The sequence below is a fragment of the Ceratotherium simum genome, chromosome 7 (assembly GCF_057802395.1).
Source record: "Ceratotherium simum simum isolate JZ-2026a chromosome 7, ASM5780239v1, whole genome shotgun sequence".
In the NCBI taxonomy this organism is placed as follows: domain Eukaryota; kingdom Metazoa; phylum Chordata; class Mammalia; order Perissodactyla; family Rhinocerotidae; genus Ceratotherium; species Ceratotherium simum.
In genome coordinates, this window is record NC_141906.1 from 60981864 (window position 1) to 61005319 (window position 23456).

Genomic DNA, 23456 nt, shown 5'->3' on the forward strand with positions numbered 1-23456 from the left:
AGATTAGCTGTCCATATGTGTGGGTTTATTTCTGGGCTTTCGATTCTATTCCATTGATCTGTGTGTCTGTTTTTGTGCCAGTACCATGCTGTTTTGGTTACTATAGCTTTGTAGTATATTTTGAAATCAGGGAGTGTGATACCTCCAGCTTTGTTCTTTTTTCTCAGGATTCCTTTAGCTATTCGGGGTCTTTTGTTGTTCCATATAAATTTTAGGATTCTTTGTTCTATTTCTGTGAAAAATGCTGTTGGAACTTTGATAGGGATTGCATTGAATCTATAGATGGCTTTAGGAAGTATGGACATCTTAACTATGTTAATTCTTCCAATCCAAGAGCACGGAATATCTTTCCATTTCTTTGTGTCTTCTTCAATTTCTTTCAGAAATGTTTTATAGTTTTCGGTGTACAGATCTTTCACCTCTTTGGTTAAGTTTATTCCTAGGTATTTTATTCTTTTTGTTGCAATTGTAAATGGGATGGTATTCTTAATTTCTCTTTCTGCTACTTCGTTGTTAGTGTACAGAAATGCAACTGATTTTTGTATGTTGATTTTGTATCCTGCAACTTTACCATATTCGTTTATTACTTCTAAAAGTTTTCTGGTGGATTCTTTAGGGTTTTATATATATAAAATCATGTCATCTGCAAATAGTGACAGTTTCACTTCTTCCTTTCCAATTTGGATCCCTTTTATTTCTTTCTCTTGCCTGATTGCTCTGGCTAGGACTTCCAATACTATGTTAAATAGGAGTGGTGACAGTGGGCATCCTTCTCTGGTTCCTGTTCTTAGAGGGATAGCTTTCAGTTTTTCACCATTGAGGATGATATTAGCTGTGGGTTTCTCATATATGGTCTTTATTATGTTGAGGTACTTTCCTTCTATACCCATTTTATTCAGAGTTTTTATCATAAATGGATGCTGGATCTTGTCAAATGCTTTCTCTGCATCTATTGAGATGATCATGTGATTTTTGTTCTTCATTTTATTAATGCGGTGTATTACGTTCATTGATTTGCGAATGTTAAACCATCCCTGCATACCTGGAATAAATCCCACTTGATCATGGTGTATAATCTTTTTAACGTATTGTTGTATGCGATTTGCTAGTATTTTGTTGAGGATTTTCGCATCGATGTTCATCAGTGATATTGGCCTGTAATTTTCTTTTTTTGTGTTGTCCTTGTCTGGTTTTGGTATCAGGGTAATGTCAGCTTCGTAGAATGAGTTAGGAGCTTCCCCCTCCTCAATTTTTGGAAGAGTTTGAGAAGGATAGGTATTAAGTCTTCTTTGAATGTTTGGTAGAATTCACCAGGGAAGCCGTCTGGTCCTGGACTTTTATTTTTGGGGAGGTTTTTGATTACTGATTCGATCTCCTTACTGGTGATTGGTCTATTCAAATTCTCTACTTCTTCTTGATCCAGTTTTGGAAGGTTGTATGATTCTAAGAATTTATCCATTTCTTCCAGATTGTCGAATTGGTTGGCATATAGTTTTTCATAGTATTCTCTTATAATCTTTTGTATTTCTGAGGTGTCTGTTGTAACCTCTCCTCTTTCATTTCTGATTTTACTTATTTGTGCCTTCTCTCTTTTTTTCTTGGTGAGTCTAGCTAAAGGTTTGTCTATTTTGTTGATCTTTTCAAAGAACCAGCTCTTGGTTTTATTAATTTTTTCTATTGTTTTTTTGGTCTCTATTTCATTTATTTCTGCTCTGATTTTTATTATTTCCCTTCTTCTACTGATTTTGGGCTTTGTTTGTTCTTCTTTTTCCAGTTCCTTTAGGTGCATTGTTAGATTGTTTATTTCAGATTTTTCTTGTTTGTTGAGATAGGCCTGTATTGCTATAAACTTCCCTCTTAGAACCGCTTTTGCTGTATCCCATAAATTCTGGCATGTCGTATTTTCATTTTCATTTGTCTCCAGGTATTTTTTGATTTCTTCTTTGATTTCTTCATTAACCCAGTCGTTGTTCAGTAGCATTTTGTTTAATCTCCATGTATTTGTGGCTTTTCTGATTTTCTTCCTATAGTTGATTTCTAGTTTCATACCTTTGTGGTCAGAAAAGATGCTTGGTATTATTTCAATCTTCTTAAATTTATGGAGACTTGTTTTGTGGCCTAATATGTGATCAATCCTGGAGAACGTTCCATGTGCATTTGAAAAGAACGTGTATTCTTCGGCTTTTGGATGGAATGCTCTGTATATATCTACTAGGTCCATCTGTTCTAGTGTGTCGTTTAAGGCCAATGTTTCCTTATTGATCTTCTGTTTGGATGATCTATCCGTTGGTGTAAGTGGAGTGTTAAAGTCCCCTACTATTATTGTGTTACTGTCTATTTCTGTTTTTATGTCTGTTAATAATTGCTTTATATATTTAGGTGCACCTACATTGGGTGCGTAGATATTTACAAGTGTTATATCCTCTTGTTGGATTGTTCCCTTGATCATTATGTAATGCCCTTCTTTGTCTCGTTTTACAGTTTTTGTTTTAAAGTCTATTTTGTCTGATATGAGTACTGCTACCCCAGCTTTCTTTTCATTGCCATTTGCGTGGAGTATCTTTTTCCATCCCTTCACTTTCAGTTTGTGAGTGTCTTTAGGTCTGAAGTGTGTCTCTTGTATGCAGCATATATATGGGTCTTGTTTTTTTATCCAGTCAGCCACCCTATGCCTTTTAATTGAAGCATTTAGTCCATTGACGTTTAAAGTAGCTATTGATAAGTATGTACTTACTGCCATTTTTTAACTTTTTTTTTTTTTCTCAGTGTTTTAGTAGTCCTTCTCTGTTCCTTACTTCTTCTATACAGAATTGATGGTCACTTTAGTTTGACCTCTGTCTGAAAGCTGTACTCTTTAACTACCCTCCTCCCTCCTTTTATGTTTTTGATATCATATCCAACCTCTTTTTTGTGCATTTGTATCCATTACGTTCTAATCGTGGAAATAGATAATTTTTCCTATTTGTGGTCTTCTCTTTTCCCCTTAAATCAGTCCCTTTAACATTTCTTGTAACACTGGTTTCTTGGTGACAAACTCCTTTAATTTTTGCTTATCTGGGAAAATTTTGATCTCTCCTTCCATTTTGAATGATAACCTTGCTGGGTAGAGTATTCTTGACTGTAAGTTTTTTCCTTTTAGCACTTTAAATATATCATGCCATTCTCTTCTAGCCTGTAAGGTTTCTGCTGAGAAGTCAGCTGATAGCCTTATGGGGTTTCCTTTGTATGTAACTTGACATTCTCTTGCGGCTTTTAGGATTCTCTCTTTATCCTTAATTCTGGACATTTTGATTATGATGTGTCTTGGTGTGGGCCTCTTTGGGTTTATCTTGTTTGGGGCTCTCTGTGCCTCCTGTACCTGGATGTCTGTTTCCTTCCTTAGGTTAGGGAAGTTTTCATCTATTATTTCTTGAAATAGATTCTCTGCCCCCTTGTCTCGCTCTTCTCCTTCCGGGACACCTATAACACGGATGTTAGTGCGCTTGATGTTGTCCCAGAGGTCCCTTAGACTGTCCTCACTTTTTAATTCTTTTCTCTTTTACCTGTTCACCTTGGGTAATTTCTTCTAGTCTTTCTTCCAGCTCACAGATCCGTTCTTCTGTATCCTCTACTCTGCTTTTGAGTCCCTCTAATGAGTTTTTCATTTCCAGTATTGTATTCTTCATTTCTGATTGGTTCTTTTTTATATCTTCCATTTCTTTGTTGACATTCTCACTGAGTCCATCTATTCTTCTCCCCAGATCAGTGAGCATCCTTAACACTCTTAGTTTGAACTCTCTGTCAGGTAGGTTGCTCATTTCTGTTTCACTAAGTTCCTTTTCTGGGGTTTTGTCCTGTTCCCTTACTTGGAATGTATTCTTTTGCCTCTTCATTTTGCCTCTTTCCCTGTGCTTGTGTCTACGTATTAGGTAGGTCAGCTACGTCTCTTGCTCTTGGATAGGTGACCTTATGTAAGTGATGGCTTAGGAGGCTTCCAGTGTGCTTCCCTCAGTTCTCAATGTTCCAAGGGTGACCCCTATGTGGGCTACGTGTATCCTTCTGCTGTGGCCTGTTTGCTCTCCCTGTAGGTGCCCAGGGAGGCCGAGTTATGCTCCTGGCCAGCTGTTGTAATGCTCAGCTGCTTGTAGTTGTTGTGGGCCCTTCAGTGTCTTTATCAGCTGTGGGGAGCCCCAGCACAGTTGGCTGCAAGTTCTAATACCACATTTGTGTTGCAGTATTTCTTTTTTTTTTTTTTTTTTTTAAAGATTTTATTTATTCAGTTTTTTCCCCCCAAAGCCCCAGTAGATAGTTGTATGTCATAGGTTCACATCCTTCTAGTTGCTGTACGTGGGACTCGGCCTCACGTTGGAGGGAGAAGTGGTGCCTCGGGGCGCTCCCGGGATCCGAACCCGGGCCGCCAGCATCAGAGCGCGCACACTTAACCGCCAAGCCACGGAGCCGGCCCTGCAGTATTTCTTTTAAGTGAGTAGGCCCCCACCGTGGCAGGTTGTTAGGCTCAGGGCCTTGCAATTGCTGTAAGCCTCTAGCCTATTAGGTCTCTTGTCAGCTCTCTGAGGATTGCAGCTGGGTGGGGCTGGCCTCAGGCACAGGAGCACCCAATTGTTTCAGGCTTTGGAAGGTGGAGCAAACCTCCTATGTGGGTCTTTGAGAAGTACAAGTCTTCTGTGGCTGAGAAGCCCTGCCGCCCACAGGTCCACACACACAGTCAACACAGTCCTGCCCCGTGTGAGCGCCCCGACCTCCCCAAGTGGACCCAGTCTCTCCACGGCGGGAGCCCCACACACTCTGCCACCGCCCCACACTCTCCACCCGCTCCTTGTGCACACCCTGCCCCGCTCAAGTCAGCTCAGTTGCCAGGCTGCAGAGAATCCAGTCACCAAGCTATGCAGGCCCACACGTTGCCTGAGGGCTTGTTGTTGGGTGGGGCTAGTCTCTAGGGTGGGCTGCCTGCCCTGGCTGAGCTGGATTAAATCGGTGCTCTAGCGGGTGGAGCAGACCCTGGGCTAGCAGGTCTCAGGGAGAACTCCAATGGCGTCTGTGTCAGCACGCTCACACCAGGCCACAACAATGGCCGCCGCCAATGTCCCAGTCCCTGGAGAGGTCTCACCCCTCACCGAGATGCACTCAGGGCCTATTAGGTGAGTCTCTTGTCACCGAAGCACTGTGCACCTTTCTTTCTGGTGATTTTAGGATGCTTTCTGGAACGGGTGAGTTTGTGCGCGGGCCCTTTAAGAGCCAGTTTTAGTTTCTTTGTGAACCGGGTTTTCTGGGGGTGCTCCCCAATGCTTTAGTAGCAGGCAAAGTCAGATATTATGCTGCTGGTCTCAATTGTGCTGGGTCCACAAAATGCCCACAGCGGGGGCGCTCCCCGGCTCAGGGCCCCGCGCCTCCAGGGAGGCTGCGTACCTGTGAGCTGCTCCCGGCGGCCGTGAAGCTGGCGGCTTGTGAAGGTGGCGTTTTTCCTCTCCAGAAGGGAGTCTCTGCCTCTTCTACCCCAGTTAGGATTGTCCGTTGTTGCAGGAGTTCCTCTTATCCAGTTTTCAGTTCTGTCTCAGGGGTAATTTTTCCACGAGTAGTTGTAAATTGGCTGTGTCCACGGAGGAGGTGAGTTCAGAGTCTGCCTACGCCGCCATCTTGACTCCCTCTCCCAGCTCTGACTATTTTCTTAAGATAAATTCTTAGCCCCTGATTAAAGTTTTATACATTTGCTTCCAGTAATTTTTCTTTGCATGCTTACATTGTTGAGATCAAACTATGCTTGCAATTTTTTATCCTGCTTTTTAATTTGCTGGCATATCATAATAATCATTTTCCCATTTCATTTGAAAATTCTATGTAAGTGTTAATATAACAAAAGCTAAATTGATAAAAAGACAGTAAAGGAAACAATGAGACATGAAAAGAAGGTGTCTGTGATGGCGACTTGCTCCCAGTTTTGCTCCATCAAATCCATCCTCGACACCACAGCTAGAGTTCTCTCTCTAATAGGAAAAACAAGCACGCTATCCCTTTGCTTACAACTCCCAGTGGCTCCCGCTACCTATAGGTTATTATCCAAGTTCCTCTGCAAGGTACACCATGCCCTGTGTGATCCAGCGATACTCGCACTTGGAGAGCCTCTAGTCATCTGGAAGAAAAACTTAAGGCTCCCTACCTATTTGATATTTGTATATATTGCAAAATGATCACCACAATAAGTGTAGTAGACATTCGTCTCCATACATAGTTACAAAAAATTTTTTTTCTTGTGATGAGAACTTTTAAGATCTACTCTCTTAGCAACTTTCAAATATGCAATACAGTATTGTTAACTATAGTCACCACACTGTACATTACATTCCAAGACTTATTTCTTTTATAACTGGAAGTTTATACCTTTTTACCCACTTTGCCCACCCCCCCACCTTAGGCAACTACCAATTTGTTCTCTGTATCTATGAGCTTGTTTTTTCTTTTTTAAAATTCCACTTAAAAGTGAGATCATACAGTATTTGTCTTTCTCTGTCTGCCTTATTTCACTTAGCATAAAGCCCTCAAGGTTCATCCATGTTATTGCAAATGGCAAGATGTCATTCCTTTTTATGGCTTTTATGGCTAAATAGTATTCTCCCATACCCTAGTTTTTGATGGTTCTCTTCCCTGGAATGCTTTCTCTTTCCTCTTCCCCAGATTAACCTGTTAATTCTTTAAGACCCTGCTCAAAAATGATTTCCTTCAGAACAAATTTTTTCTTGGACTCCACCACACTCTGAACTGAATCTGCGAGCCCCATCTGTGTCACCACGTGGCACCCAGGGACAAGAAAGGAGCTTGGGGACCCCTCTCATGTTAGGAATAAATCCCTTCAGGGACAAGGCCTGCCTAGACATCACATTCGGGTATTCCCCATGCTCTGTGGAGTCTAATTCCACTCTTGAGTAATCTTGTGGAATCCCTTAGGAATCTTAGATCAGAATTTCCCCAGATCATGAGAGATCCCTGGGGTAGGCAGCGTGTGACTGTCCCTCTTCGCCCGTCTTCCCCAGTAGCCTGCCAGGTTTCCTGGTATAGAAGTCAGTCTTTGTCTTAGAAGACTTTTCACAAAGGTTTTCTTCACCTGCTGCTTTGATTGCCAATAATTGTCTTTAGCTTCTGGCTTAGGTTAGTGAGAAAAACAAATTCCCTGAGGGCTAGTACTGCTTTTATTAGTTTTCTATACCTTAGTATGAATGAGGGTCTGAAAGAAGGATTCAGAACAGGAAGCGAAAACAACAGAGTATTCTGAAATTTGCTGAAGGCCGTCTGTGACTAGATCCTACCCTCAGAGTTGCAGCCACTGACCCCAGGGGAGTGAACCTAGGGGGACCTGGGTGTGCAAACCCGCCAGGATTTCTACTAGGCCACAAGGGTAATCCCTGCACTTTTGCCTTCACTTTCTGCCAAAGCACCTGGACAGTACCCACTGGGGCTGGGCTTGGCTGTCTAGCCCCTACTCGAGAGGTTCCATTGCCTCCTCATTCAGAGATCACATAGGGATTACTTCTGCACCCCACGCCAGGATCTGGCCGCTTCCAAATGCAGTTTGAACCATCCATTATTGCCTGGAGGCTTTGTTGCTTGTGGAGGATACAGCTGCTAAGATCATAACGAATGTATCTGCCTCTCTATAACTCCTTTGTAGGTAACGTAAGGTTATATGTTTAAGCAGTATCTGCCTCTTTATGAATAGGACAGAGTCCGTCTATTGCTATTTTTTACCTTAATGTCTTGTTCAAAATCAAAGTAACCTTGTTTACAGTTATTACTTCCTGTCCCTCTTATGCAGATCTTTATTTCAAGTCCCTTCCTTTGGCAGCTTACTGAAACCAGCATCCAAAATAGCAGAGCCCTGAAAGCAAATATTGTTCCACTAATGGAATGGCCTGGGACCGGAGGCCAGCTTGGGAATTAAGGTTGCTAGGATGATACTCGGCTTTCTTATATAGGCTGTAATGATCTGAATCAAATCATTTCACCACTGAGTTTCAATTTCTTCCTAAGTCAGGAGAATGGTCCCTCCCTCCTCCATCCAGGTGCTGATGGAGAGCAGTTGTCAAATGTCCCCAAGGCACTGGAATTACGTAGTTGCTTTTTCTAGCAGCATCTCTTTCTTAGTAAAGGTTCTCAGGGGCTCAGTGTGGCTCAGGTAAAAATTGCCTTTCATCTATTTCTCCCTTGCTTTCCAGATAATCCGTGGCTAAAATTAGCAATGCTTAGTTCAGTAAAAAATATTGTTACAGCAGGCAGCCATGGAAACAGTGTCTGAGCACCTTCCCCTTCAGGAAGCTGCCTCTTGCGGGATACGCTTTCTCGCTAATTAAATGAAATAACTCACTGCTTTTGATGCTGGGGTTTGAAATTAGTTAAGAGCACAGGCAAATCTTTCAAAAGAACCATCCTCCTCATTTTTTTCTTCCTTTCTATTAAGGAAAGAAAAATGTATCTCAAATTAAGTGTCAGATTTTGCTTTTGAATGGAGTATGGGAAGATTAATCTGTTGACCCATCGTTCTGCATTTGAGTTGTCTTTTCAGTAGCAATAGTAGATCATGATATTAGTGTTAATTAATGCCTTCCTCCATACATCGTTTTATAGGTTACAAAAAGCTTTCCTGTGCACTGCCACTGAAGTCTTATGATAAGCCTAGAAGGTAGAGAGAACATGATGAGGAAATTCCTGATCGGGAGAGGAGACTGAAGCTCAGCCATTCTTGCCCACTTGGCTAGTAACTGGAGGATATGGGATGAGAGTTCACGTCTCCACCTCTGATTCCATTGTTCTTTCGCACTCTCTGGTCTGTCTCCTTGTGCCTGGGGTATCAAATCCAAGTGGCCGAGGCCAGACTTGTATCCAGTTAAGTCTGCATTTGGTAAGCTCGCAGCTTTGCCCTAGTCAACCTCCTTGACTACCAGGGTCTCTCCTCCCTCAGAGAGCAGAGCCCTCCTGATGCCCCCTGGGAAGGAGCTCGTATTTGAATGCCACATTCTGATCTGTTTGCCCTCCCTCCAAAGGACTCTTCCTCTGGGTCCTTATTTTTCTCCATTTCCACCATATTAGTTCATCTGTTCTCATCCTTTGCTTCTGGTCTCTGCTCTCCTGACAAAGATATCTAAGAAGTTTATTCATCTAAATGTGTTTGTAGAACCTGATGAATCAATGGATCCCAGGACAGGGGCTGTTGCATTTTAACAGACTCTAATTGCTTTGCCTCTAGTAAATGACTCCTTCATGCAAGTTTGGCCAACATGACCAAGGTCAGGAGCCAGACCCCAATGTATTCCACTAGGGCCACAATGGGAGTCAAAGGGTGATGATTTTAGGGAGAATGAGTGTACTAAACTATCTTGTGGAAAAGTTTTTCTTTTTGGCTGTTTGGTAGAGCATCCTTAAGAAATTGCAGTTTATAGTAGTCAAAGGATTTAATATTATTTTAAAGCTTACCATCACTATAATTTATCATGTAATTTTCTGCTTTCAGTCCATTCCACTCCCCTGCGCCATTCTAAATGCTTCAGTAGCTTCGCAAGGAGCTCTGGAGCTGGAGTGGAGAGTCTCATCATCTCAGCCAGCGTAGTAGCATGTAGCCAGCTTTCTTCTCACCCTCTGGCGCCTGATCAGAGCTTCATCATTGAATCTAGGAATCCACAAGCCACATACTGCTTTATGAGGTAAGAAAAGGGAAGAACTCATCGCAGTGTGGTTTCCTCAGCCCAGGAAGTACCCAACCTTAGCACATTGAGTTTTGTTTCCACTCTATGTAAGAGACAGATCTTTCAAAATGATGATGATTTTGATGAGCTTTCAAAATTGGCATCATTATCAAGTGATCCTATGGAAATTCTCTGCCCTCAGTAGTGCAGGACAGTTTGCATAGTGAAGGTTCTACTCAGATACAGTGATTCATTCGAAGCTGCAAGAGAAGGTGCGTCAGCCCAGCAATAACGCATACCCCTCAGTGTGTAGAGTGGGTCAGAGAAAATGACCACACACGTGACTTGTATTTCTGTGTCAGAAATTGTCTATTCTAAGTACATGAGCTTAATGGCTTCTTTCTCCATGAAATCTTCCCTGTGTCTCTTCCACCGTCCACTCTGCTCTCCTCTGGGTTCTCAAAGTATCCCATGTTCATCTCTGAGGCCTTATCAAACTGTATTATATTTGCCCTTATTCTTAGTTTTCTCCTGAGGGAAATAACTATTTATCTATAACTCCAAAATCTACTATTAAATCTGTTGAATAAGACTAAGTGCTTGCGTGAAAATACAGATGACAAATAGATCTCATTTTACATATTAATTCTCATCAGCTGAAAGTGGCTGGCTAGAAATAGTGCAGTGGTTGATTACTAATGCCTGACACAGGCACGGATGAGGTCCTGGTGTCTCTAGTCTAGTGTTAGATGCATGTCATCTCTGAATTAAAAAATGCATGGCACATCAAGAACACTTGCATGCTGTGACTTTTTCATATCTGCCCTAATTAAGAAAATGTTATTTTTTAAAAGTCTGGTTGCATAGATATAGATTTGAAGGCTACCCTGCTTAGGTTGTCACCTTTTTCTCTATATTCCTAATAGAGAGGTTCTTAAGTTTCTATAACCAGAGTCATATGGGTTAAATTCTTTAGAATGAGAGCACATCCATGCAATACACTTTTTAAAATTTTTGCCTCTTCAGTTGAAGTATTCTAAAATGGGATAAAATATGAAGAAAATATTGTGAAATGTTTTGTATTTCAGATAAAATAAATCCCATATCCTGAGAAAAAATTACAAATGTTGTGAAGCTTTTATTTCCAATAATGTGATAGTCCCAGTTTCTACATTTGGAAATATATTAGATTCTTGTATTACCTTATATTTTCTATCTCCATAATAAAATAAAATTAAATATTAGTGTATTAATATATAACGAGTATTAATATATAATTACAAATAATATATATATATTGCTGTGTGTATGTATAAACACATATGTATTGCTATTATTACTAAATAAATAATTGGGTATATGTATTTGATTATATATTACCATATATCTGGTAGGCATCTGCCAAAAACTGTTATCTTATGAACATCTAACACTTCTTTCATCTGAAATGTGTACATAATTGATTTACATATCTAACCAGAAAATGACAATTTTTCTCATTTAAAAAACAATACATCATTACTGATGACCCCAATAAGGACTAAATTATAATCATAGCATTTATAAAATATAAAATTGATATTTTTAAATATAAATTAAAATTTTTTTGAAGATACAAAGAAGCATGGAAGAGTAAAGTTCTGGGGTAAAATAGCCTGGTTCTGAAGGTGAGCAATCTTAGCCTATGTGAGAAATGAATAGCTAAATTTACTGTCTTTGATGTATCAACACTCACCCCCTTCAGAACCTCCAAGAAACGTCCATGCTAGATCAAATTTAATATTCGTCATTTTTATTGATTGTGGCAGAGACAGCTAGTGATCTCCCAATATCTACTTTTCCCTTCTTTTGGTAATAGAACCCCCAGTTTTTGCTGGGCATGTGCATTTTCCAGCTTCCCTTTCAGCTCAGTGTGGCCATATGACTAAGTTCTGAGTAGTGGATTATGAAGAGAGGTGATGTTTGCAACTACCAGTTGTGTCTTCCACTTTGTTTTCCCCTTTCCACGAGCTGGGATGAAGACTTGAAGGTGGGAGCTAGAGAAGTCATCTTAGACCAAAGGTGGAAGCCATATGTTGAAGATAGCAAATCTCAGATAGAAGCCTGAGTCCCTGATATTATGGAGCTTCCATGTCGGTCCTGGCCTGCCTCTGCTCAGATTATTGTGTGAGAGAGACATAAACTCTCTTATGTAAGCCACCAGCATTTTGACTTTGATTCTATCCTGACTCTTACAGTGGCTTTTTTTGGTCCTTCTTCTTAATGAGAACACTGAACTCGTGATGTGTTTGTACTGGAGTAGGATCAGCTTTGGAAGACTATACTGGAGCAACAGAGATGACATTTCTCAAATCACAAAGACCAAGGAACACAAACACACAGGTAATTAGGTGCAATCTCCTGTCTCTCTTCTCACAAATTGGGATGAAGTAGTTGAGATAAAGGTGTTGTTGTAAGATACAGCTGGGTTTGAGTCCTGAGTTTGCCTTGGAATCTGTCTTTTTTGGGTCTGACTTTCTTGGCTGTGGCAGAGATTGTTAGTTTACTAGTCAGGATTCTCCAGAGAAACAGAACCAATAGGATATATATAGATAGATAGAAGAAGAGATTTATTATAGTAATTGGCTCATGAAGTTATGGAGGCCGAGAAGTCCCATAGTCTGCTGTCTGCAAGCTAGAGAACCAGGAAAGCCAGTGGTATAATTCAGTCTGAGTCGCAAGGCCTGAGAACCAGGGAAGCTGATGGTGTAACTCTCAGTCCAAGGCTGAACCAAGAACCAGGAGCTCCTATGTCCATGTCTGAGGATATGAGAAGATAGATATCCCAGCTCAAGAAGAGAAAGAATTCACCCTTCCTTTGCCTTTTCTTCCATTCAGGCCCCCAAGGGATTGAATGATGCCTGCACACCTTGGAAAGGGCAGATCTTTTTACTCAGTCTACTGAATCAAATACTAATCTCTTCCAGAAACACCCTCATGGACGTACCCAGAAATAATGTTTTACCAGCTATCTGGGCATCCCTTAGCCTAGTCAAGTTGACACATAAAATAACTGTAACAAGTCCATCCCTTATTAATTCTACACCTATACACATCTCCAATGTGTATTAAGTATTAAACCATGCTTAATCTCCAAGTAAAGTTTGATTTCACAGTGGTTAAGTCATCCATCCATTTAGCAACAATGTATTGAAAATCTTCTATGTGCCAAGTGCTGTCCCTAGTGCTGGCACACAACAGTGAACAAGAATTTGGCATAATCCCTATCCTCAGGGAATTTACTACATCTAGTACTAAGACAACCAAATAGTCCATTACAATTGAGCTTGCTAATGGCCTGATACAAGAAGTATATAACATAGACTCGCATGTACAGAGGCACAGAGAAGAAACAGAGACTGCATGGTCATTGGCGATAGTTCAGGTTGAAGTGGTAATTATAGTAGATAATACAAATATAGTACTTAGCACGTATCTGACATTGTTCTAAACAGTCTAGATATATTAACTCATTTCATTCTCATGGCAAACTTTCTGACTTCTCAGTACAGTGCCAGTCCCACTATAACCAGCTGTCTCTCAGAATGGAAAGGAATCCACCTTGTCGATTAAAAAAAGGCTACTCTTCTTCCACTATACATCCAGAGATCTGGATTGTGTAAAAGTTATTATTTTTTTGTGTGAGGAAGATCAGCCCTGAGCTAACATCTATTGCCAATCCTCCTCTTTTTTCTGAGGAAGACTGGCCCTGGGCTAACATCCATGCCCATCTTCCTCTACTTTATATGGGACGCCACCACAGCATGGCTTGACAAACAGTGCGTTGGTGCGCGCCGGGGATCCGAACCAGCGAACTCCGGGCTGCCTCAGCAGAGCGCGTGCACTTAACCGCTTGCGCCACCCAGCCAGCCCTCTAAAAGTTATTTTTGAACCAATGTTCTATCAAATATTTGCTGAGCCACACCCATTTTATTTGGAAGCCAGTTTGGTTATTGGGGTATCCCATGGGTAAAGATTAAACTGAACCAGGTCCTGTAACCATTCTGAATCCCAGGGCTATTTACACCTATAATCCCGGAATATTTTTATAAAAATAGGATATGGGAATTTAATTCTATGTCCTCTTAAATTCTCTGAATTGTAAAACTAGGGTTGATATAACCCAGCCATTCTCATTTCATCTCTATCTCAATACTAACATTTCAATTCCTGCATCAGTTTTCACTTGCTCCTCAAAATAAAATCACAGCTATGGCTTTGACAGCTTGGTGACACGGGCCAGGCTCCCATAGTCCCCTCCATACTATCATTTGGATGATACTGTTAAAGTCCAACACACATCCCAGTGCTTCTCTTTCTTTGTTCTGGGGAGTATCGGTCAGTGCATCATACCAAAAGCAGACAGGATTTCCTTGTTATTTATGACACTCTCAGCTCTTGTAAATTGTCAACGAAAGAATTACCCACATAAGCATCCTTTTTTCAAAGCTGTAATTAAAGACTTACACAAGGACCCATGTGATAAATTCCTCATTGATTTGTTTTGAAGAGAAGGTGTCTATGCAAATAAAATGGCTTGATTCTCTGGCAAACGCTAGAACATTTTAACTTAATGTATTTTACTCATTTGCCTAGCTGCTAGGAAACTAGCATTCAATTATGGTATATATTTTTTTATAACTTTATTTATTTTTCCCCCAAAGCCCCAGTAGATAGTTATATGTCATAGTTGCACATCCTTCTAGTTGCTGTATGTGGGATGCGGCCTCAGCATGGCCGGAGAAGCGGTGCATTGGTGTGCGCCTGGGATCCGAACCCTGGCCGCCAGCAGCGGAGCGCGCGCACTTAACCACTAAGCCACGGGTCCGGCCCCAATTATGGTATTTTAATTATTGCTTCTGCCTAGTAACCACTACCCTCTTTCTTCTCTTTCATATATGTTCCTCTTCTATATCTTTTATATGTTTATAACTCACTTCAAACTTTTGGCCAGCAGATAGAGTGTAAAGATCAAGCAGTGTTTTAGATTTGGGTTTTCTCAGCTCCCTATGTAACTCACTACAGTTGATTCTTGGGGTCTTTAGGATTCTTGAGTTCCTTTTTGTCTTACAGTGTCCTTATCCTATTTCTGAGTAGATTGTTTGATGGGAGACCCATCTGCGATGGTGAATTTCTGCCCGAATATCCCAGAAGCTCAGCCACCAATTATCTGTGGAGAAGTTGTCTTCCTCATGGACCGCTCAGGAAGTATGCAGGGCCCCATGAGTACACGGGATAAATCTCAGCTGTGCATAGAGGCAGCCAAGGTAAAACTAGATCTTTCTTTTTCTTGTCACGTGCTCAAGTGAGGATGAATCTCAGGGGTTAAATCAGGTCCATCTGGAACTGTGGGACTGTTCCCCACCTGAGCTACAGCTGACATGACCACCTGTGGCTAGCCTTGGCACGTAAGGGCCTGGAGGCATGAAGGAGATGAAGGCTGAAACCTTCAAGAATGAGATTGGCAGGGACTGCGTGTCTGAGAGGATCCCCTCTCACCCTATCTCCTCATGCTCTCTTCCTTCAGGAAACATTGATTTTACTGCTGAAAAGTTTGCCTATAGGCTGTTATTTCACTATGGATTTGGATCTTCCTATCAGACATTCTTTCAGTAAGTTTCTAGAAAGGCCATATAGAATCCAAAAAGATGCTTTAAAGAAAGAACTAGCTTGTTAAAAGGGTTACTGCAGAATTGACTTTGGCGTTGTGGGTTTCAGGTGTTTGCCATGAGTGTATCACAATTCAGGGACTCGATACTGGGCCATGTCGAGTAGCTGTCATTGTCACTGAGTGTGTTTGTTTTTCTCAGGAACAGTGTGAAGTATAGTCAACATCCTGTGGAGGAAGCACTGAGGAGAGTTAAACTTATCTGGGCTGACCTAGGGGGCACGGAAATCTTGTCACCACTCCAGATCATTTACAGGGGACCTTTGATCCCAGGCCACCCCCTACAGGTTAGAATTGGAACAGAGCTAACAGAAAGGGACCGAGAGAATGAAATCTCAGCTCAAGAATCCATAGCCCTGAGCTTCATTTCAGGATTGTTGAAATATGATATGTAGTTCAGAGTCTTCTATCATATAGTAAAGAGAAAAAGATGAGAAGCATTTCAGAGAATTCTTCCTTAGCTCCATGCTGTACACAATAGGAATTCTTGTTCCGGGGTGCTATGAAAGCCTTAGATGAAGCTAGTAGGGAGAGGAGCTGAAAATTCCCAGTGTCCTGAACAGACCATGTGAGAACATGGTGCAAGTGACTATGGAACATTAGGGGTCTCATGCCTGTCTGAAGAGGCATTAGAGTCTCTGGAAATAAGTAGTTGGGTTTTTCAAGGGCAATATCTGATTGATACTCCTGCCTTAAGTCTCAGGCCACGGTTATGAAAGACATTGTAGCTCCATTTAGTGCTCTGGAATTTATTCTGAGGAGATCCATTCCTCAGAATGGAGATCCATTCAAGTGTCTGAACTAGTTGAATAATGTGAGATTTCTTTTGTGTACAGGTCATTCTGGAAACATTGTGGGAAAGAGTTGGAATAAGAGAAGACTAGAGACAGGGAGTCCAGCTAGGAGACTAGAAGCATCTGATAGGTAGATAACATCTAGTTTATGCCCTCAACAATGGAAGAGTGTGCAGATACCACCCGTTCCTGGAAGGATTTATGATCTTATCTGATCAAGAATAAATGTGGGAAGCTGGCCCTGATGGCCTAGCAGTTAAAGTTCCACTTGCTCCGCTTTGGAGGCCTGGGTTTGGTTCCCGGGCGCGGAACCATGTCATTCATCTGTCAGTAGCCATGCTGTGGCAGTGGCTCATGTAAAGGAAGATTGGCAACAGATGTTAGCTCAGAGCAAATCTTTCCCAGCAAAAAAAAAAGAACACACGTGGAGTCGAGAGGTGATACAAAACATTTCTTTACTTTTCTTTACTTACATAGTTCATCTCCACCTCTATTTGAGACAGGAATCTTTTTTCGTTCTAGTCCCCTTCTTTCCTGCTATGTTCCCATGAGATAATGTGGGGAATGCACGTGGTTATCCCCAGGGCCATAGGAGTGGAATGGCCAGTGAACATAGATAAGAGGATGCAGGTGCCACGTCACAAGGAAACACTGAAGGCAGATCTGGAGTTTCAGTATTAAGGTCAAGAAGGGCCAGATGCAAAGGGAAGAAAGAGGTCACTGTGCAGAGGCCAGTCTCTCCTCAAGTGGGAGAGAGAGTGATTCCTGTAACACAGGTAGGATGTAGGGCAAGCTCCTGGAGAGCAGCTAGTTGGTGCTGCAAGCTGAGTACAGCCACACAGGCCAGACAATCCAGCCAGGAGAGAGACTACAGTTACTGGGTGAAAGATGAGGAGCATAACGGAGACAAGGTGTGAATAGAAGGTGAACCCACCTGAACCCTGCGGTGAGCCGAGGGAGTATCCCACCTGCAGGGTCAGAATTTTTCTCGTACAGTTGTTTTAAATCTGCTCCAGTGCACAGAGATTCAGGCTGTCAAGGAACTGGACACCTCATGTTAAACACAGAGATACCTCCTCCCTATAGACTTCTCTTGTCAGCATTGTTCCTTTTGGTCTCCTTCTCACCTTCATATGCACCCCTGCCCCAGTTCTGTCCACACCTGACACACGAGCTCATTCAGTCATTTCTTCTTTTCGTTTGTTTGAATTCTGCTGGACCTGTGAGGATTCTCTTGATTTCTCTGGCTGTCAGCTCTGCTTACATTAGAATGAGTTAAGAGAGAGCGTGAGAGAGAGAAAAAGAAATTTTGGAATAACATAGCCATTAAGGGAATTAAGTAACCTAGGTAGGATTATGAATTTCACAGAACCTTGGACTGGACTTCCCTCACAGGAAAACAGTCATGTATCAACACCTCCAGAATTTGAGGCTACAGAGGAAATATTTGAAAATCATTATGCTCAGATATTTGAGCACTGTATCTATGCATCTAACAGAAGGGTTTCTCTGTACCGGCTCTCTGACTCTGGAGAAATACACGTGAGGTTAGTGATATTGGCCCGGCATTACAAAAGTTTGACGGAATTGAATCTGGTCTACTGAATAGCAAGTAGCACTGGCCCAAAGATTTCTTAGAACTTGGCTGATACACATCTATGCCTTTTTTGCTTCAGCAACAGATTTTATTGTTCACTAAATCTTGGATTGAGTGTCTTACATACACAGGCTTGTTGGTGCAAGTCAGTGAGTAAATGAGAGTGACTTTTTCCTCTCAACAGCGTGACCAGTGCAGACCTGAGCAGGCACTCACTATATATGGATTTTTACTGTTATTGTATGTGTGGTTTTCTCCCCGCTCAACCCCCCAATACACGCATACACCCACCCCATTCCCTGCCACCAATACACTGTTCACTCCTCTGGAGCAAGGACAGATCTTTTTGTACCTCTGTTTACCCCACAGTACCCAGAAGACTGTGTTGTTGCCATGATCACCAGCACCAACTTTGTCTGCCACACAGAAAGTACTCAACAAATATTTATACAATTAATGAATTGGGGAAGGTTTTGGTGGTAGCTGGAACCTCAAAAGAGAAGTGAGCCCAACAATTTTTCTTTATGTAATAATAACCCCCCCCACACACACACACACACTACTCTCAGAGACCATTCCCCTTGAACATTTTTATGACCAACCCTCACAAGATTCTGAGGTCAGAGGGTGGGATCTTCCTTTAATGGACCCAAATGAATAATGATCAATTTTATTTTGCTAGCTAACCAGTTTCTCTGAACAACACCTCTGGATTTTCTTTGATGACCTATGGAAGGTATAAGGAATGAACTTCTTAAAGTCTGATGGTTCAGTCAAACCAGCAAGTTGCTTCCAGCTGAGTCTATAATGGCAAACCCAAAAAGGTAACTGACAATTTGAGCGAGTTATAGCTGGACTAACTACAGTCCCTGAGACAGTCATGCTGTGGTACCATAAGCCTTCCAGAGACGTCAAACCCCAAGACCTTTAGAAGCTGAGCAGCTCACAGAATGTTGACTTAAAAAAGTAGGTAATAGCTGTCCTGCCCTGCCATGGGCAGGTAACAGGCCATTCTCCCAACACACTCTAAAACAGCTTTCTCTATTCTCTGCTCATAGCCAAAGAGTTGCAATAAAATATCTTTCCTCCTCAAACTATGAGGCCAGATATAGCCAAGTAAGAAATAAAAGTAAACTTGGAATCTTTTTGCAAATATTAGCATTAATTATGTCTCTAGCAATATAAGGTCAAAATCCCCAGAGGGTCTAACTAAATAAACACTATACTTATTATTACCAAAATGCAGTACGTGGTTCAGCTCCGCTTCCCAGCTCATACCTGGGCCTGCTGAGTTTCACTATGGAAGGCCGAGTTTAGTCAGAATTAACATATCTACTGACCCAAGACACTTATGACCAGAAAGATTTATTAGAAGATTAGACCATAATTTTCATTCAGATTACATAGCTTGCATAAAATCTCACATACCTTCTGTATTTTAACAGGTTGGAAGTGACTCTGCTTACATAGAGTTAGAAAAGCTGTTGGGGCTGAGAGAAGAGACAGAATTAAAGAGAACTAGTACTTATTTAGGCTGACTTTCATGTATCTTAAGAACATTGTGCAGAAATTGAATCAAGTCTATTCCCATTTTTCTCTCTCTTGTATTTTTGTGTGCTAAATCCTGGGAAAATTCATTCAGCTCTGCTTCCTTTTTGTTCAAGATGAACAACTGCTATTAACACGAAACAGAGAAGAAAGGCAAAGGTAATGCACCTCATTTCCCCATAAAAATTTTCCTCAGAGAAGTAAAAGGCTCTCTCTTCATCTTGCATGCGGAAATATTCTTTGCAAGTTTTTATGAAGTTCCTCTGCCTAATGAAATCTGAATATTGCACCAACTGGTAGAAGCATTTCCTAGCTCTTAGGTCTTATTCTGCAAATAAATATTATTTTTCCAATAGTTTCCAATAGTCCCTACTTAGTGAAATCTCATATTGTTGTTATCTCATATTGTGGATATTGGAAATACAAGCTTTCATCTTGTATGAAACAATATTTCATCTTGTTAAATGAACTCCTTCATTTAACAAACATGTAGTGAGCACTGTACTAGGCACTGTGAGACTAGAAAATCTAATGAAGAGAGGTCCTTCCATTTCCAGGCAAGATAGAAGGACCATAAATACCCTCCTGAATAAACCCAAAATATAAACAATACAAATGAAACAATGGTTTGAAGACCCTGGACATCAGAAAATAAAAGACAGTGATCCGTGTGAAATGTGAAACAAATAGGGTGACACCCACAATGGCCTTTTCTTAATACCTTGAAAGAATTTCCAGGCAGCAGCACAGGGATGGGGAAATCAGGAGGGACCTGCAAGACTCCCTGAGTTGGGAAGATGATGCTTAAAGTCCAGAAAGGCCAAGGTGGTTAGAATTCACAGGACAGTGTACCAGAAATCAGAGAACCCTGGAGACCTACAGCGGGTCCCCTTTGAGTATTCAGCAGAGTTCTTATTTGTGCATACATGTGAAGAAACAATCTGTGACTGAGGAAAGAACCACCAGAAAGGAACAGGAATAACTGTCCAGTGCTCATATACAGCTGGGACTAGCGCCTATTACCACAGCCAGACTGTAAATCCTTATGACTCACGGGGAATGGTGTAGAATACACAGAAGGTCCTGCCTCCAGAATGGGAAACAATTAGTCCTGCTCTGAGCAATGCTCTGGTCCTGCCTAATAAACCTTAAAAGAAGACCTGACAGAATCAAATTGTTTTAAGTAACTTAACTGCATTACAAAACAGAGCACAAGAATATTTATAGGAATTCAAAACTATCCAGTATTCAACAAGATAAAATTCACAATGTCTGGCATCCAATAAAAAATTGACAGATACACAAAGAAGCAGGAAAATAAGACTCTCAATGAGAATAATCAGTCAAGTGAAACTGACCCAGTGGTGATAGAGTTTATAATTAGCAGAGAAGGATATTAAAACATATGGAATAACAGTATTGCATATATTTGAAAAGTTAAGTAAAGAAAAGAAAAATTATAAAACCTAAATAGATGAAAACTACAATGTGGAAGATAAAAAATGCACTGGATAGGATTAACAACAGATTAGACATTGCAAAAGAAAATATTAGTGAACTTGAAGACACAGCAACAGAAACTATCTAAAATAAAACAAAGAGAAAAAAATAGTTTTTAAAGCAAACAATGTGGGGGCCGGCCCAGTGGCATAGCGGTTAAGTTCACGTGCTCCGCTTCCATGGCCTGGGGTTTGCAGGTTTTGATCCCGCACATGGACCTATGCACCCCTCATCAGGCAATCCCATATACAAAATAGAGGAAGACGGACATAGATGTTAGCTCAGGGTTAATCTTCCTCACCAAAAAAAATCAAACAATACATTGGTGGCCTGTAGAACAACTCCAATTGACCTGACATATGGGTAATTGGTGTCCTAAAAGAGAGGAGAAAGGTGGGGGATAGAAAAAATATTTGAAAAATGATAGCTAAAACTTTTCCAAACTTGTTGAAAACTGTAAATCCACAGATCCAAAATGCTCAATAATTCCAAGCACAAGAAACAGGAAAAAAACCTACAACAAAGCACATATAATCAAATTGCTAAAAGCTAGTGATAGAGAAAGAAACCTTAAAGCAGCCATAGGAAAAAAGACATTATGTACTAAAGAGCAAAGACTGGCATGACAGTACATTTCTCATGGTAAACAATATAAGCAAGAAGACAGCAGAACAACATCTTTAAAGTACTGAGAGAAAAATAAAACTGAACTGAAAAAACCTGAAAGACAAAAAAGAATTCTATAAGCAGCAAAAATATCATTCAGAAGTAAAAGCGAAATAAGGACTTTTCCAGACTAGTAAGTGGAAATAATTCATCACCAACAGAAATAAACTACAAGGAATGTTAAAGAAAGTCCTTCAGACAGAAGGAAAATTATATCCAGTGGAAATATGAATCTATAGAAAGAAATCAAAAGCACTGGAAATAATAACTACTAGGATAAATATACATGTTGCATTTTTGTTTATACCTCTTTAAAAGTTAATTGACTCTTTAAACAAAAATAATAACAATGAACATAGTGTAGGATTTATAATATGTATAGAAATGAAAAGTGTCACATAAATAGCAGATAGGCTGGGAGGAAAAAATTAGAAGTATAACAACTACTATAAGGCTTTTATACTATAAAGAATGTGGTATATTATCACCTGATCATACTTGGATAGGTTAAAGATGTACACTATAATCCCTAAGAAACTAGAAAAATAAAAGCCAATTAAAAATAAATAGAGAGAGGCGGAGTCAAGATGGCGGCGTAGGCAGACTCGGAACTCACCTCCTCCCGTGGACACAGCCAATTTACAACTACTCGTGGAAAAATTACCCCTGAGACAGAACTGAAAACTGGATAAGAGGAACTCCTGCAACAACGGACAATCCTAACTGGGGTGGAAGAGGCAGAGACTCCCTTCTGGAGAGGAAAAACGCCGCCTTCACAAGCCGCCAGTGTCACGGCCGCTGGGAGCAGCTCACAGGTACGCAGCCTCCCTGGAGGCGCGGGGCCCTGAGCCGGAGCGCCCCCGCTGTGGGCATTTTGTGGACCCAGCACAATCGAGACCAGCGGCATAATATCTGACTTTGCCTGCTACTAAAACACTGGGGAGCACCCCCAGAAAACCCGGTTCACAAAGAAACTAAAACTGGCTCTTAAAGGGCCCACGCGCAAACTCACCCGTTTCAGAAAGCATCCTAAAATCACCAGAAAGAAAGGTGCACAGTGCTTTGGTGACAAGAGACTCACCTAATAGGCCCTGAGTGCATCTTGGTGAGGGGTGAGACCTCTCCAGGGACTGGGACATTGGCGGCGGCCATTGTTGTGGCCTGGTGTGAGTGTGCTGACACAGATGCCATTGGAGTTCTCCCTGAGGCCTGCTAGCCCAGGGTCTGCCCCACCCGCTAGAGCACTGATTTAATCCAGCTCAGCCAGGGCAGGCAGCCCTCCCTAGAGACTGGCCCCACCCAACAACAAGCCCTCGGGCAACTTGTGGGCCTGCATAGATTGGTGACTGGATTCTCTGCAGCCTGGCAACTGAGCCCACTTGAGCGGGGCAGGGTGTGCACAAGGAGCGGGTGGAGAGTGTGGGGTGGTGGCGGAGTGTGTGGGGCTCCCGCCGTGGAGAGACTGGGTCCGCTTGGGGAGGTCGGGGCGCTCACACGGGGCAGGACTGTGTTGACTGTGTGTGTGGACCTGTGGGCGGCAGGGCTTGTCAGCTGCAGAAGACTTGTGCTTCTCAAAGACCCACATAGGAGGTTTGCCCCACCTTCCAAAGCCTGAAACAATTGGGTGCTCCTGTGCCTGAGGCCAGCCCCACCCAGCTGCAATCCTCAGAGAGCTGACAAGAGACCTAATAGGCTAGAGGCTTACAGCAATTGTAAGGCCCTGAGCCTAACAACCTGCCATGCTGGAGGCCTACTCACTTAAAAGAAATACTGCAACACAAATGCGGTATTAGAACTTGTAGCCAACGGTGCTCAGGCTCCCCACACCTGATAAAGACACTGAAGGGCCCACAACAACTACAAGCAGCTGAACATTACAACAGCTGGCCAGGAGCATAACTCAGCCTCCCTGGGCGCCTACAGGGAAAGCAAACAGGCCACAACAGAAGGACACATGTAGCCCACATAGGGGTCAC

General features: G+C 41.7%; 1 protein-coding gene across 1 annotated transcript in view; it reads left to right on the forward strand.

Annotated features, from left to right (window-relative positions):
* The first annotated feature begins 5041 nt into the window (after nucleotides 1-5041).
* LOC101390139 (von Willebrand factor A domain-containing protein 5A-like) overlaps nucleotides 5042-23456 on the forward strand; it is a 160015-nt gene continuing 141600 nt past the window's right edge. Inside the window, exons 1-4 of the mRNA XM_087433667.1 lie at nucleotides 5042-5138; nucleotides 9497-9686; nucleotides 11906-12050; nucleotides 14805-14974. Of these exons, the coding sequence (XP_087289793.1) occupies nucleotides 11951-12050; nucleotides 14805-14974 (270 nt within the window). The 5' untranslated portion in view covers nucleotides 5042-5138; nucleotides 9497-9686; nucleotides 11906-11950. The remainder of the gene's footprint in view (nucleotides 5139-9496; nucleotides 9687-11905; nucleotides 12051-14804; nucleotides 14975-23456) is intronic.